The 16410-nt window shown below is 36.6% G+C and overlaps 1 protein-coding gene across 1 annotated transcript; it reads left to right on the top strand.

The window, feature by feature from the left end:
• Positions 1-419: 419 nt before the first annotated feature.
• On the top strand, positions 420-15159 carry LOC117305780 (von Willebrand factor-like). Its single transcript, XM_033790656.1, has 10 exons — positions 420-490; positions 943-1134; positions 3936-4033; positions 9001-9093; positions 9785-9877; positions 10398-10614; positions 11135-11286; positions 12844-13296; positions 13881-14006; positions 15047-15159. The coding sequence occupies exons 1-10, from the start codon at positions 420-422 to the stop codon at positions 15157-15159; spliced, it is 1608 nt and encodes a 535-aa protein (XP_033646547.1).
• The last annotated feature ends 1251 nt before the right edge of the window (positions 15160-16410 follow it).

The raw sequence follows: 16410 nt of genomic DNA, 5'->3' as shown, positions 1-16410 counted from the left end.
GAAGGTCTCTAAACTATACAACAAAACGTCTAACCAATTGATCGCCGAAATAATTTCCATAGAAATCAATGAACTATAACATCTGGTTAAGAAATAATCCTTTTACATAACACAAACACAGCAATTTTCTTTTGCTCTGTCATCAATATTAACAACCAATCAGATTTCATATGCTCAACGCAGCTGGGTAGGACTCAACCAATCATTGTGAATCAAGTTCAACATCGATGCGATGTATAATGAACAGTTTATTCCTGCGCTTCTCAATAGCCACTAGTTTAAGAAACTGGTAGGCGTCTTTTGTGTTATACAGCGGATGCTATACATGTGGATGCTATACCTTTTCACTTTTGGAATACTTGAGACGCCATAAAGAAAACGAAGGTTTCGATTATCTTGACGTGACCACTGTATTGGTCATGGCTGTCATGCCACTGCAATACGTCTTGGTCCTATTCCTTCTGACAAATTTCTGCCTACAGACGACGAAGTAAGTGAAATGTTTTGTCCCCCTTTTGAATGCGCCAAAACTGTTTACATACTAACTAGATTAGATTCGACTCGATTAGATTATCATAGATTAGATTAGATTATAATAGATTGGATTAGATCATACACTGATGATCCTATGACCTACGACCCCTTCGTGCTATTATTTAATTCTAATTAATTACATTTAAAAACAAGCTAGTGTTTTGTGGTATGTTTTCAAAGTTCTACATTGTTTAACACCGGCCCATTAATTTCCCCTTTAGTGACCACTTTGAAATAAAATGGGCAAAGTAGAGAGTACTTGTCTTTTCTGGTTGTTTATGTATTTTGGACATGTTTTTATCCGAATAAATTCAAGCAAACAATCAATCATACATACGTCGCTACATTATTGGTGAATATTTCAAAGTTTGACTTTCATGACTTTCATCTACTTTGTTTTATCTAAAGATGCGAAGATGTCACCGAACACTTTTGCGAAAAGCAAAAGTCGTACGAAGCCAACAGTTACCAGACATACCTAGTTGAGGAACTTCAAGATGACACAATACGCTGCAGCGAGTACGAAGACCGGCTGAGTAAGGGGGAAAAGTTGGTCCAAGTCTCACGAGATGACGCATCGGGAATGTGTGAAGTCAAGGTGTAAGTCATTTAAATGTATACACCTGTTTATTTTAAATGTTGTATTAGTCAATTTAGCCTTCGAGAAAGACTCCGCTAGGGTCGAAACGTCAGGCCATTAACTATAGTTTGTTTTTGAATAGGTTTTCTCGGTCGATTTCGGCATATGAGCAGCCGACTTTACCACCACGCTGTTCTATTTCGCGCGAAATCGAATACTACTGAAAAGGGTAATTTGATTTGGTTATATGATTAGTCAAATGTAATGTTGCGTCATTCGATTTAACAAATTGATCATTCAATCAATTCATCAAGGCAGCATTCAAATTCGCAGACGCTTCTTGAGGCGTGTGTGTCACGAAAACGAATGACGACACGCTAAATTGAACAGAATGCTAAAGGAATTTGACTCCACTCAAAACGAAATTGAATGGCCGAATTATGCATTTGAATTTGAAACGCAGTAACAACTGGAGAGGCAAAAAAGCTTTAACTCGAACGCATGAAAATAGATTTCCCGGCCATTTTTTGGCAAAATAAAACATAAATCACGTTCATGATATATTATATAATCGACGTTTGCCTCTTCAAGTGACATTGTTAATCAATTAACCCTTTCCTTGAGGTATGCAACATTCATGAATGCGTGCAGATACTAAACGGGTTAGCAAACGCAATAGAGCTGCGTATATTATAAGCATTTAGCATAAGCACAAAAACTCGCTTAGCAAAGAAAATTATTGCGTAACAGAAACAGGTTACCAGCCAAAATTACGTTTGTTTACATTGTTGTAACTGGTGCCTGACTAATTGCTAAATAATATAGGGCAAACACTTCAAGTTGTTGATAAACTCATATACAAGTCCTAAGTTATAACTACCTATCCTTTGCAAAAATAACACCAGGGCATTTGACGGCTTTTCGTGAAACTCGGTGGGGTTTTTCTCTCGTGCTGTAAAATTTATCGAAATATGGTATGTTGCAGTTTTTTCATTGTTATGCATTTTTTTATAAAATAATAAAATAATAATAAGACATTTGTAAAGCGCCTCATGCAAAAATCCTCTAAGCGCATAAAGAGAACAATAAAATAAACAATGAGTGAAAGATACAAGATACAAATAAGCAAATTACAAAAAGCAGCTTTAAACAAATGAGTTTTCAACAGGGACTTAAAACATTGTAAAGAATTAGCTTGGCGAATATGCAAAAGAAGATTATTCCAAAGAAACGATGCGGCGTAAGAAAAAGATATGTGGTCATAAAAAATGGAAGAAACTCTAGTAGCAGAAACCAATGACTGTTAAAATGATCATAAAGTCCGAGTAGTGGAATAATGGTGAACAAGTTTAGCGAGTTCCACTCATTTAGGCTATTGTTATAAGTGTGCACTAGTTTTAATGCTAATAATATTTCGTTCAAGTTGGTCTTTAAAATGATGCATTATTTTAGCCATGCCAAATTGGCATACAATATTAAGGTGGCGCAACTATAGATGCGTTTAATTAATTGTCAGTTTCGTTTTAACTCGTTTAACTCAGATGAACCTTGAGAACCGATTTTAGCTAATAGGCATACTGTTTCATGTTCATATTACAAACCTCTTAAGTTCAAACCGTCTTTTAATTTTTCCTTGAGGCATGTTCGCCATGAAGCATGTTCACAGTAATTTGTTGAATTGATTTTCTTGTGTTTAGACTGGTTCTATTGCATATTCCCCACAGTAAGCTAACAGTTCAAAAACAAAATTTACAGTGTGTACTGGGCCCAATGTCATAGAGCTGCGAAGCGCAAAAATTTGCTTATCATGCAATTTCTTTCTTGATAAAAAACAGGATTACCAACAAAATTTCTGTTTGTTGCATATTGCTTGTTACTAGTAATGCAGCTGTTGTTTGCTTATCCTGAAAATCAAATGGAAATTTGGTTGGTAATCATGTTGTTATCAAGGAAGAAATTTCATGCTAAGCAAATTTTCGTGCTTAGCAGCTCTATGAAATTGGGCCCTGTAGAGTCGCTCCTTTCTCGGCGCGATTCTGGCGCCGGTCTGAAACGGGTGTGGCTATATTTAGGTCATGCTGCGTTTAGGGTTGGGGTTACATTTAGTTGCCGCGCAAACGGGTGTACGTTAACCCCATGGTGTTTCTTGCTCTTTGCAAGCACCCTTGTTGACAGGTTTCCTGCGGATGAGGCTTTTGAGCTACAGTATAACTTTAAGTTATAAGCCATCATTTTTTCGTCACCAGAAATATATAATAATATCAATTAGAATACTTACTAGACACCTTTCCTCAAACGTGGGGGTCTGTACTCCCATGAGGAGGCTACCTGTGTTATTTACAGCTCGCAGGTTCCTTTATACACATAAGTTTAAAAGATACAATTGTGGTTGTGTGCCTAACTGAACAAACCAAGTATGATGACCAAGAATTGAACCATTACTCTAATTCAACCATCAAAAGTAAGGTCCGATATAACGGACCGGTCGGCCACAAAACTACGCGACAATTCATGATGTTGTGGAAGTTATATTTTTCTCATGAAGGAGTTCATTACAAACCATACTATCTCAGACATAAGGGACTTTTCGTTTTCGACGACGGATGGTTCTGCGACGGTTGTTCAGCTAAACGTTGTCGTTTTCAGCACAACGAAGATTCATCCCAAGTACTGTCATAGAAATTGTGGGACGACCGTCCTCAAAGCCGACGCATGCGCAGATGACGCCAAATGTCATCTTTACCGTCGCAGAACCATCCGTCGTCGAAAACGAAAAGTCCCTAATGTCATTTAAAAAAATCTTATTATTTGTTTCTTGTAGGCCTGTTAAGGTCAAACATCATCGTGTCGTAAAGATACCCAGGACTAGAACCGTGACGGTCTGCTGCGACGGTTGGAGTGGGGAAAAGTGCACCATCGGTAAGATCAAAATTTATGTAACAGTTTTTACAAGAAATAAAGGTTACAATATTACCCATGCCAACAGCCGATTTCGCGAGGGATAATCCTATCTCCATAGTTACGAGTAAACTTAGGATAGGTTCAATGCGCCCGTCTTTGGATACGGAACTATAAAAAGTCATAAGATTAATCCTAACTAGTTAGGAAGAGCTTGGTGAAATCGACGGCTGGGGAAGGTGATGATTATCACGCATGATATTTAAGTCTGTTTTCCGACTTTTGTTTTGCCCTAAGATAAATCAGAAAAGTTGTAACTAAAATGCCCTGAAAAGTCCACTAAAACTTACACCATGTGTGCATGTAGGTCAGCGTTTCAACTTGATAATATTGTCCTACTTTTTTCCCATTGACTCAATACCATACCTGTGATTATACAGACACGATTGGTTTTTGAATGGTTGAACACTGTTCCTGTCAATGGTGCTATGGCCCTGTTATTTTTCTTGCATCCCGCTTAGAGTAATGTCTTCTGCGAGAAGAAAACGTTACAGGCGATACCATTGGGGACGGGTTTAAGAAGTTACGTACGTTCTGTCGTAGAAACGTTAAAGACAGTGGACACTTTTGGTAATTGTCAAAGACCAGTCTTTTCATTTGGTGTATCTCAACATATGCATAAAATAACAAACCTGTGAAAATTTGAGCTCAATCGGTCGTCGAAGTTGCGAGATATTAATAAAGGAGAAAAAACACCCTTGTCGCACCATGGTCACACAAAGTTGTGTGCTTTCAGATGCTTGATTTCGAGACCTCAAATTCTAAACTTGAGGTCTCGAAATCAAATACGTGGAAAAATTAGTTACCTCTTTCTCAAAAACTACGTCACTTCAGAGGGAGCCGTTTCTCACAATGTTTTATACATCAACCTCTCCCGATTACTCGTTACAAAGTAAGGTGTTATGCTAATTATTATTTTGAGTAGTTACCAATCGTGTCCACTGCCTTTAAACGTGTGAATCTTTGTTATCTTCATTGTGGTGACAGTAGTCACCAAGCAATAGAGGCTTTCTACAAAACATTGATGATGGAAATTAAACATTGTGTGGGTTATTTTCTTATTTGTTAAAATGGAAGCGTCTTTATAGGGCCTCTTTATAAAATACTTTATAAGATGCAGTCCTGTGTTTTTTCTTTCATTTAAATTTGTATATATGTGAGTTCAAACCGGTGTCCAATGCAATTGTGTCCGCCATGCAATACTGTCCTCTCCGGACACTTTTGCATATGCAATCGTGTCCAGAGTTATGCAAAAACCGTCCGGCGGACAAGTACATGGCTGTATAATATGTGCGCGCGTCAGAAGCGAGCGTGCATGCACTGAACCTACGTAGCCTATATGCAGCATGAATATTCACGTATTTTATGATTACAGCGAATACCGAACGGCCGAACCTTTCCCATGTCATTTATGACATGCACTTGGCTTGTAAAAAAATGGCGAACGTGTTCCGTCGACCAAGGGCGTTTGGTTTACTGCAAGGACGGTTTTACACGGGGGGGGGGGACACAATTGCATATGCAAATGTGTCCGGGCAGACACAATTGCATAATGCAGCAGCGTCCGGGCGGACACGATTGCATAATGCAGCAGCGTCCTGCGGACACATTTGCATATGCAATTATATCCTCCGGATAGTATTACATAGAGGACATAATTGCATGCAACACCAGCTCTTAGAGCCACCACTACTCACAAAGAGATTTGACGTGGTGTAACCGCAAAGTTTTACTTACTTTTACTTTTCTTTTATAAAATACCTTACAAGATGCAGTCCTGTATTTTTTTCTTTCATTTATATTTGTTATTATTTGCAGTACACAGGCTCTTCCCAGAGCCACCACTACTCGCATTTGACATGGTGTAACCGCAAACCGTACTTAAAACTTGATTTAAACCGGCTCTTCTCAAAGCCAACACTCCCACAAATTATTTATAGTTTCGTCATATTACTTTTACCTGTTTTTTTTATACTTAACAAGTTGCAGTTTTGTATTATTTTTTTTAAATTGTAATTGTTATTTATGCAGTACAAGCCGGCTTTTCTCAGAACCACCACTACTCACAAATAATTTAACATTTTGTCACCGCAAACATATACTTACTTAAGTTGTTTTTATTATGTATTGAAAAACTTTACCAGCTGTTTGCAGTCCAGGCTGCGAATACGGAACGTGCGTCTCCCCTCCTGATGTCTGTCATTGCACCCACGGCTATACAGGTCAATTGTGTGACACACGTGAGTATACGATTTTCATTTCAATCGATGTTGAGCAGACCTATCAATTTGTTTTATTTTAAACATTTTGGGGAGAACGAACTGTTATTTATGATTGTTTGATCGCGTGTATTGAAATCATTATCAACTACAATATCAATATATTTTTTACCTTCCGCCCAGGGCCCAGTTTCATAGAGCTGCTAAGCACAAAAATTTGCTTAGCATGAAATTTCTTTGTTGATAAAAACAGGATTACCAACCAAATTTCCATTTGTTGCATATTGCTTGTTATTGGTATTCAGCTGTTGCTTGCTTATCCTGAAAATCACGTGGAAATTTGGTTGGTTATACTGTTTTTATCAAGGAAGAAGTTTCATGCTAAGCAAATGTTTATGCTTAGCAGCTCTATGAAATTGGGCCCTGATATAGTTTAAAAGGAAGACAGTTCTTTTCAGAACTGGGAAGTCTCCCGCATTCCGAATGTGTACTCCGCGGTAGAAGTTTATCATGAAGCGATATACAGTACTCAAAAGAACATTATCTACCTGGCGAGTATGCACACATGGTGTTACCAAACTGAATATGTATTGATACCACACCATTCAGTGCCCCAACTAGCATATTATTGTACTTAATATCATAAAGTGTTTGTGTCTGCATTATGTATTGCAAATTAATTTCATATTTTGTTAAAGATTTAAAGACAGTGGACATATATTGGTTATTGTCAAAGACCAGTCTTCTAACTTGGTGTGTCTCAACATATGCATAAAATAACAAACCTGTGAAAATTTGAGATCGATTGGTCGTCGGAGTTTGGAGATAATTATAAAAGAAAAAAACACCCTTGTCACACAAGTTGTGTGCTTTCAGATGCTTGATTTCGAGACCTCAAATTCTAAACTTGGGGTCTCAAAATCAAATTCGTTTAAAATTACTTCTTTCTCGAAAACTACGTCACTTCAGAGGGAGCCGTTTCTCACAATGTTTTATACTATCAACCTCTCCCCATTACTCGTTACCAAGTGAGGTTTTATGCTGATAATTATTTTGAGTAATTACCAATAGTGTCCACTGCCTTTAAGCAGTTTTCATTAAACATAACAACATATTTCCGTTTATTTAATCTGCCAACGCCAGTCTTGTTATTTACAATTAACTCATTATTTCGTTTTCGAAACCAAATGCATCCGTTCAACAATTGTAACTATTTTATTTAAAGGAACGATTGTATACTTTTTCCCCAGCTATTTGCGAACAACCTTGTGTTCATGGCGAATGTGTTGACCCCGATTCTTGTGCTTGCGAATTCGGTTACAAAGGACCTACTTGCGATCAAGGTAAACTTTGTATATTTTTAACATCCCTGTATAAACCAAGTTCGTTTTTGCGGAAATGGAAACCAAGAGACCCTAAATCCCTCCTTAAAATGTTTTTTCCCCTTTTCTATATGCCCTGCAGCCGATTTCACGAAACTTTAGGATTAATCCTAACTCGAGTTAGGACGAGTAACCCGTCCTAACTTAGGACGGGTTCAATGCGTCCTACGTACTTGGATACGGAACTCAACTCGTCCTAAGTCCTAAGATTAATCCTAAGTTAGGAAGAGTTTTGTGAAATCGACGGCTGGAGTATTATAATTCTGGCATGTTTATCTTCCAGCTCTTTTGTTCCCGATTTGAAAAGTATTGGAACAAATCTTATTATATAGGCCTGAAGTGTTTATCACAGCCTACATTATGTGAACATTGAGGTAAACCATTGTATTAGGCAAATTATCCTGCTTACTTCGTATGACCAAAAACCAAGCCTGATGATTTCAGGGAAATAAAATTGAATCCTAAGGGTTATTTGTATCTGAAAAACCTAATAGAACAACAAGACGCAGCTATGTGTTGCAGTCACTGTGCGGACATTCATTTGGTCTACACTTTCCATTTAAATTTCAATTTTTTCTCACTGTAAATAACACTTTGTGGACGTGTATAAGACCACATAGTGTTTCAGGTCCACACTTCGAATTGTTTAAACACAACGAAATGTTTGTTGTGACCTTGACTGAACTTGGTAATACAGCGACATCTGAAATCATCCCATTCATGGTAGTTTCTTCTAGGTTATTTTACTTGGTATAATGCATTGCCCATCCAAATGTGCAGGATACATACCAAACTTCGATAAAGCGTGACCTCATTAACATTCACTTCCATCCCCAAGTTCTGCACACTGCTAAAAACTAGTTTACTTGACGTAAAGTTTTTACCAAATCTTCATTTAGTGTCTAACCATGTCTTTTCCGTTTTTATATTTTCTGTCCTGCGGGTATAGTCACGGAAGGAGATTTGCTCCAACTGGATTCATTAATGTTTTTTTGCTACTTGTGGTTTTGTATAGTTTATCATGCTTTGATGTTCTTGTTGTTTGATTAGTAATATCGCCTTTGTTCATTGTCTTTTAACTAGCCTCTCGTATCCTCAGTGTACCCTCAGTGTACTTAATGTATTGGTCTAACAGTATAATGTGTTAATGTTCCATTAAATATGTTTGTATTTTGTTTTCACTGGTGATGAATAAACGGAGTCTTAGAGCTCCACTCGAAAGATAAGAAAAAGAATTATGTTTTTATTTCGTGTTACGCGCCTTGAGGCGGCATAAGGCTCTATATAAATACTCTGTTATTATCATATTATTATGTTTGATCACCAGCCGTCTGTGAGGAAGGCTGCCAGCACGGAGTGTGTGTCAAACCCAACCAGTGCGATTGTAATGATGGCTACGAAGGATTAGTGTGCGATGTTGGTAAGGATTAAAAAAAAAAAAAAAAAAAAATCTTTCTTAAAGATTGTTAGGTTTCTAACACTGTAAATAATACTTTATGGACGCGTGTTTATACATTATGTGGAATTTACGTTTTCAGGTCCAATCTTCAGAACGTTAAAAAAATAAAAACAAAATGTATGTAGTTATGTTCTTTTTTTGTAATACGGGATATGGAGTTTCATGTTTTTATAGTATGACGAAGAATTAAAAATGAATGACTAAAATCAATGAAAAAAGTTGGCTCAATATTAAAGACACTGCATGCTATTGATAATTACTCAAAATAAATGTTAGCACAAAAAAATGACTTGGTAACGAGCAATGGAGAGGTGGTGATTAGTATAACATATTGTGAGAAACGGCTCCCTCTGAAGTAACATAGTTTTTGAGAAAGAAGTAATTTCTCACAAAAATATTTTAATTGAATTTGAGACCTCAGCTGAGGTCTTGAATTCAGGGCAGCTGAAAGCACACAACTTATCACGACAAGGGTGTTTATTCTTAAGGTATTCTCTCGCAAGTTTGACGACAAATTGAGTAAAAAAGTTCACAGGTCTGTATTTTATGCATGTCGAGATACACCAAGTGAGAAGACTGGCCTTTGACAATAACCAAAGGCGTCAAGTACATGTAAAGCTATAGCAGAATAACCATTTGTTTTATTTTACAGCAACATGTGAACCTGAATGCATATATGGTAGTTGCATTGCTCCTAACCATTGCCAGTGCGACCCGGGCTACGAAGGTACATACTGCGAAACAGGTATGCGTAACACATAAAATTCTGAACTCTAAAAGATTTTCTAAATACACATATTTTGTTAAAAATCATTAAGGGTTTAATAAAGAATTTTGGTGTGTATTGATTAACTTAACCATAGTGATGTTTGTTTAAAACCGACCATGAAAACAAAATCCAGAAACCGGTTTTCAGATAGTTTTTTTTTATAGGTTTGATGAAATGCACATAATAATCAAACTTGAAAAATGTGTCTATTTTATTTTCAGCAATTAAATGGATTATTTATATAACCAAAAAAAGTCATACCGCTGATTTGCTCCGTAATTCACACTCTTTAAAATAAATACATTCGTTAAAAATAGATTTTTTTTTTTAATAGATTGGTTAGTTTAATGAGAATTACACTTTTCTTTTGAAAAGAAAATGTAAAATAGATTAAACAAATAATAAAAAAATTTGCCTAACAAAAAAATGAGGGAGGGAACGATTAACTGATAATTTGTTTTTGCCTAAAACTCACTGTCTGACTTTCGTTTTGCAGGCACCGTGTCCAACGATTTCCACAGATGCTCGTTTTGCTGCGGAGGTGCCGTCACAACATTTGATGGATACCATTTTGATTACCCAACTACATCCCTCTACAGTCTTGCCACGTTTGGGTTTAGTGATGGTGGAGAAATATTCATCACCGTCCAAACATCTTACCCATGTAACGCCGGTGTATGTCATCCTCAAAATACGGTGATCGTCAAATGCGAGTAAGATTTGAAATCTCACATCTTCAAATGTTTATATTTGGTAAAGGTTTTATTCCGTATGTAACAAAGCTGGAACCGGAAATCCATTAAATGACAAGAGTGGTGGCAGGGTTTTTGTGGAGTTAGCCACTAATATAAGCCATATGAGGTAAGGTGGACCATGGGTGGACACCGCACAGGTTTGGGTAACCGCGGCGAAACACTTTTGAAAGTGGGTTGGGGGCAATTTTTTTCTTCCCCAAAGTCAGTTATTGTGTTTTCCAAACATCATGCATGCACTCTGGTTATGTTGGGCTACCAATTTAGAAAAAGAAGAGGTAACACTATCGATTTAAAGATAAGAATCAAACTTAAATATTCAAACTAGAATATTGTTTTTAATTTTGGGGGATAAAACAAAGAAATATGAAACCAGACGCTATGTAAGTCGCATATACTATAACATGTATCATTATAACTTATCAATCAATCAACCAGAAAATGTTTTTGTAAATTAACATTTTTGTTCTCTGAATTTAAGGGTTCATTTGATTGCATACCACTTCGAGTTGCTTCCAAGCCATTTGGTTAAGGTTGGAGACGAGTACATATCCGAACTCCCACATAGCTTCAAATGCGGAACTATATCTAGGGTTGGTGCTCATACAATATTCAAAGGACGTAATGAAGAAGGTAATGTTGTTGTCACTTAAAGGCACTGGACACTATTGGTAATAACTCAAATAAAACCTTACTTGGCAACGGGTAATGGAGAGCTGATGATGGTATATAACACTGTGAGAAAAGACTCCCTCTGAAGTAACGTAGTTTTGGAGAAAGACGTTTAAAAATAAACACGAATTTGATTTCGAGACCTCAGAATGAGATTTTGATTCGAAATGAAGATTAGATTAGATTAGATTAGATTTGTATTCGTCATGCCCAGCATGAAAATCACTTTCTTGATTTGCATATTAAAATACAGTTATTAAAAATAGCACAAAACAAACATGAACCGTAGACATTAAAACAGCAACAATATAATACAAATATCACACTGCACAAATAAATAGTTTTAAAATACATCGGAATTAAAATATACATAAAAACAGAAACTAAAGCATCTGAAAGCACATAACTTTGTGTGACAAGAGTGTTTTTTCTTACTTCATATTATATCACAACTTCGACACCCATTTGAGCTAAGGAATTTTAACGGGTTTGTTATTGTATGCTTAGGGAGATACATCAGTGAGAAGACTGGTCTTTGACAATTACCAGCAGTGTCCCGTGTCTTTAAAATGTGTTTTTATAAGCATCGTAGACTTTTATTCACAATATTGTAAAATAAAATCAAAATTCTAAAAGTTGTACTACATTTTTAAATCGTGTCATTTAGAAGTGCATTTTATTCTTTCATAACATGAAACATTGATTTTGCATCATGGTTTTTTTTCTTCTTTTCGTGTTCTACATGAGACTAATGATAATGGTAGTAATACATATTTTTATCAGAAGTGGATCGAGAGAGCGGCTTATGCAAACGCCTCAAACCGTTAAACAATAATCCTACATAAAATATTAAGGGTACAATTTGAAAAGGGGTCTTAAAAGTAGTATAGCAAAGATCATAACATGTTACGTCTACAGTTAACCAATAACTTACTATTAAAATTCATAAATCTTTCGTAAAAACATATATATTTAAAAAGTGAGTGGGCCTACATTAGACATGCATTCGTAATTCATTCATAGCAGTAAAAATACACGTCAGCGGAGGTATAAAGGTAGTTTCTTTTGAATATCATAACAATAAATCAATCGTAATACGTTCATTGAGTGTATGCACAAATTTCAGCAATACGAAGTTTATAGTACATGTTGCTATAGTATTGGCAAAATGATAGTACACTACATTTGATAAAAGTGATACAAAAGTAAACTTTAAACAAATAGCGACATCTAGGTCCGGGAAGAAGCAACAACTTTTAATTGTTCCCCCAGCCTATAGACGGACAAACAACAATGAAAGACATACCTGAAAAGACAGGACTAAACGGGTGTAAGACGGAAATGAGACCGTTGTTTTTCCATAATATACCAAAATTACATCTTAGTATTGATTTAAAAATCGAGTTTTGAGTTTCTTAAGTTCAAAAATAGAAAAGAGTTCATAATGAATTAAAGGAGTCATCCAGACTATTTCAGAATAAAAAACGAACGCCTGTGTTTTATTTCTTCCAATCTCAGTGATCCGACTAGATACCAACGGCAACCTGGACATCACTCTACCAGCATTTCACCAAGGGCAGACAAATGGGCTGTGCGGAAACTTCGACCTCAATCCAACAAATGACAATCTAGGGTTGTCACCAAGTGATCTGCTGGACCTTTTTAATCTTGATCCTAATTCGGTACCTGTGGATGAGCGACACACCGACCCTTGTAACTTCATCCCGGACCACGACAGAGACAGCATCGAGATGCGTTGTGAAGAACTTTCAGCGGGAGAGCGTTTCCAAGATTGCTTCTCTGCTGTATATCCCGAGAACTATTTCTACACGTGTCTTTTCTCTATGTGCTACTGTGCAGCAGTGCATGGTCTGAGATCTTGTGCAACGTACTGCGATGTGTTCACTATATATTCAAGGGCTTGCAGTGAGAAAGGGGTAGTCCTAGATTGGCGAACTGATGAGATGTGTCGTAAGTTTAAAACAAAAAAAATTAAGCCAAAATTCAGGAATTCAGGAAACCTAAAGATATTATTAAATTATTGAATAGCATCCACATGTGGACAAACATTTAATGTGACATCTGTAAAAATGCATCACTGTAGCTTTGCATTGAATACAATAAATGTCATCCCATAATAGATTAATTGAATTAATACGAACAATTCTTTTTTTTATTTACTATTTATGCTTCTGGGGTGAATGAAAGAGGTTTTTTTAAACTATGCTTCTCAACACTAGTCATATTAATAATTCATTGATGCAATATCATAAACTACAGGAGTCTTATCTTTTCTCTTTGGTGGAATGTTTGTTTTCATTCATTTACTCAGTTCTTTGTAAAAGTAATATTCATACCTTTATTTCCTATATTTTTATATTCATGTCAAAGTTGGCAGGGTCTAGGATCGATGGCACATCGCTTAGATGACAGTTGTTTGTTTTCCTTTATTCCCTGGACGGCCCCTGCCAACAAAAAGTTATTGTCCGAAGATTTAAAATAAAATGAATAAATTAAACAAATAAAATTCTTAAACCTCCACCTTTTTTGAACAGCGGTTGAATGTGAGAACGGAATGGAGTACACTGAATGTGGATCGCCATGCCCCAGAACATGTGCAAATCTCGACTTCGAAGATGAATGTGATCAGTACTGTGTAGATGGTTGTCAATGTCCCACAGGTATAACAAACAGCTTGAGACATCCTATCTTTCTTTTTAAAATTATATATCATGGCGTGACAGGTCTTTTTCTCTCTAAAACTCTCTACCACTGGATCATTTAGGTATTGTCGTCGTACTACAAAATTTAAACCTCTTCTCAAAACTTATCTCATGGTTTTCAAGGACTAATTTTGTTGTACCTATTAATCTTACTCTTAATGTGACTCTTTCGTTTTGTTTCGTTTGGTTTTACTGCGCCTTGAACATCCAACAGGGTGGATATGTGCGCATTACAAGTCGTCATTATTATTATTACCTAAATTAATTGCTTTTAACTTCTTTGATATTTGGAAAAAAAGTGTCAAGACAAATATATTTAGTGTATTCTTTCTTTGCGTTGCTATTATAGTTTTAATATTCTTGATATAAAAGACGGGTTTTCTCTAAAGTTTTTTTTTTAAAGGACAACAAAAAACTCCAAACAACAGTAAGTAATCTTGCATTGCAAAACTACTTACAATTGTTACTACATGAGACAATGATACAACATTTTAGGTTAATTGCTTGGGCAACCCTTTTACCTTGTGTAAAAGAAAAATTATGATAATATTAATAATAAAACAATATTATTACAAATTGAATAGATATAACACTATAACAATCCTTATGTGGACACAAATTTCCTTAAAGGATTTGGGTACCTTTTCAAAATGTCCATAGATTTACCTTAACCTTACAGGGTTTGAAGATAATGATAGTGGAAAGCTTCCCTTCAAAAATTACTTACTGAGGTGCTGTAGTTTTGGGGAAATGAGTAAAGCAATGTCATGAAAATTCGTTTTTAAATGCGACGAAAATTATTTTCATGACATTGGTTTACTCATTTCCCCAAAACTACAGCACCTCAGCACGTAATATTTTCAGGGAAGCTTTCTACTATCATTATCTTCAAACTGTGTAAGTTTAGTGTAAATCTGTGGACATTGTGATTTTTGTCCTACAAAAGTTACATAGACCCTTTAAGATTTTTAAATTAGATATTTTTTTTTTCCCTACAGAAAATTTTTGGAACGGATACGAATGTGTTTCAAGGGAGGAATGTCCATGCCAAAGAGGAACTGAACTTATGAGTGCTGGCTCAATCATATCTACCAACTGTAAAAGCTGGTAGGAAATTACTTTAATTTACAGTGCTTTAAAGGCACTCTCAACAACATTCATCCATCAAAGACGATTTATTTTGTCATTGTTTGATAGCATCGTCATATCAGGGATGTGATTCCTCCGTTTTGAAATAGAATTCCGTTTGGGTTTTTTGCCCTAAAAAAGAAAAAAATCCGCCCCCCCCCCCTTTTTGGGGGGGTAGATATAACCATAATTATAGTGCCCCAGATTTCAGAGTAGGTCTTTTAAAACTAAAGATAATCTAAACGTTAATGAATGTGCTTCATGCTCGCAAGTTTTATTTTTTACTTTTAGCTTGCATGCTGTTGTTTCCTTTAAGTTGCCTCGGTCACTGAAGCATATCACTTTCTGGCTCTGTGGTTTCTTTTGTTGAACACCCACCCTATAATGCTCAAGAGCCAGTGGTTCTTCCTGACGTCTTAATCCTACGGTATGGTTTGAACTTCTTGTCGGTTTAGAATACCGAGTAAAGACCAACTATTTAGCAACCACTCCCAACCCAACCAGGCTTGAAAAAAAGGGTTTCTAAACGGATGTCACGCCTCGGGGTGTTTGTATAGGTCTACTATGCTCCAACGCTTTCAAACAGGACCATTAATAGCAATGGACACCTTTGCCAAAGACCATGTCTTCACACTTGGGGGTATCCATCTTAACATACGTGTGATAATTTGAACTCAAGTGGTAGTCGAAGTTGCGAGAGAATCATGGAAGAACAAGTTGTGTGCATGCTTGAATTCAAGACCTCAGCCGAGGTCTCATGCGCTCCAGTTCTCGTTACCAAGTAAGTTTTTATGCAAAGCTTATCTGAAACCCACCCCCCCCCGACGTCCCGCCCGTGGCAGTAGGAAGCGGGCCCGGCTCTGCCGGGTTGCACGGGCGGGTAAACGCTTCCGACGGCAGTGCCTGCCAGCCAGGCACGCTGCTCCGTCAAGGGAACCGGAGCTTGGGTCGGACCCCCAGAAAAGATCTCAACATCAAAAGTCTACCTTTATGCTCCTGAGGTTTTTTTTTCATTTTAATGTTTCTCGAAGAAAACAAACCCAAACGGAACTGCAAATTGCATTGCAAATCTGGAACGTGCGCCGAATCATGGTCATCATATCATCATGTAGGTTGTATGACGTCTAGAAATGTCTGGAAGGTTTTCGTCTGTATTGCTCACGTCAATAATCCGAATAATCAGAAATTATCCCACAATATACCAAACGTTTAAACGTTGATCAATATTGAGGCA

The sequence above is a fragment of the Asterias rubens genome, unplaced genomic scaffold, assembly GCF_902459465.1.
Source record: "Asterias rubens unplaced genomic scaffold, eAstRub1.3, whole genome shotgun sequence".
Taxonomy (NCBI): domain Eukaryota; kingdom Metazoa; phylum Echinodermata; class Asteroidea; order Forcipulatida; family Asteriidae; genus Asterias; species Asterias rubens.
This window is presented reverse-complemented; position numbering and strand designations above follow the sequence as displayed.

What these genes read in the sequence shown, in the direction of transcription:
- LOC117305780 (XM_033790656.1), top strand. Translation starts at nt 420, where the DNA reads ATGGCTGTCATGCCACTGCAATACGTCTTGGTCCTATTCCTTCTGACA. An exon ending in CAAAGGACGTAATGAAGAAG is followed by an intron (nt 11,287 to 12,843) that starts GTAATGTTGTTG and finishes TTCCAATCTCAG; the next exon opens with TGATCCGACTAGATACCAAC. An exon ending in TGGTTGTCAATGTCCCACAG is followed by an intron (nt 14,007 to 15,046) that starts GTATAACAAACA and finishes TTTTCCCTACAG; the next exon opens with AAAATTTTTGGAACGGATAC.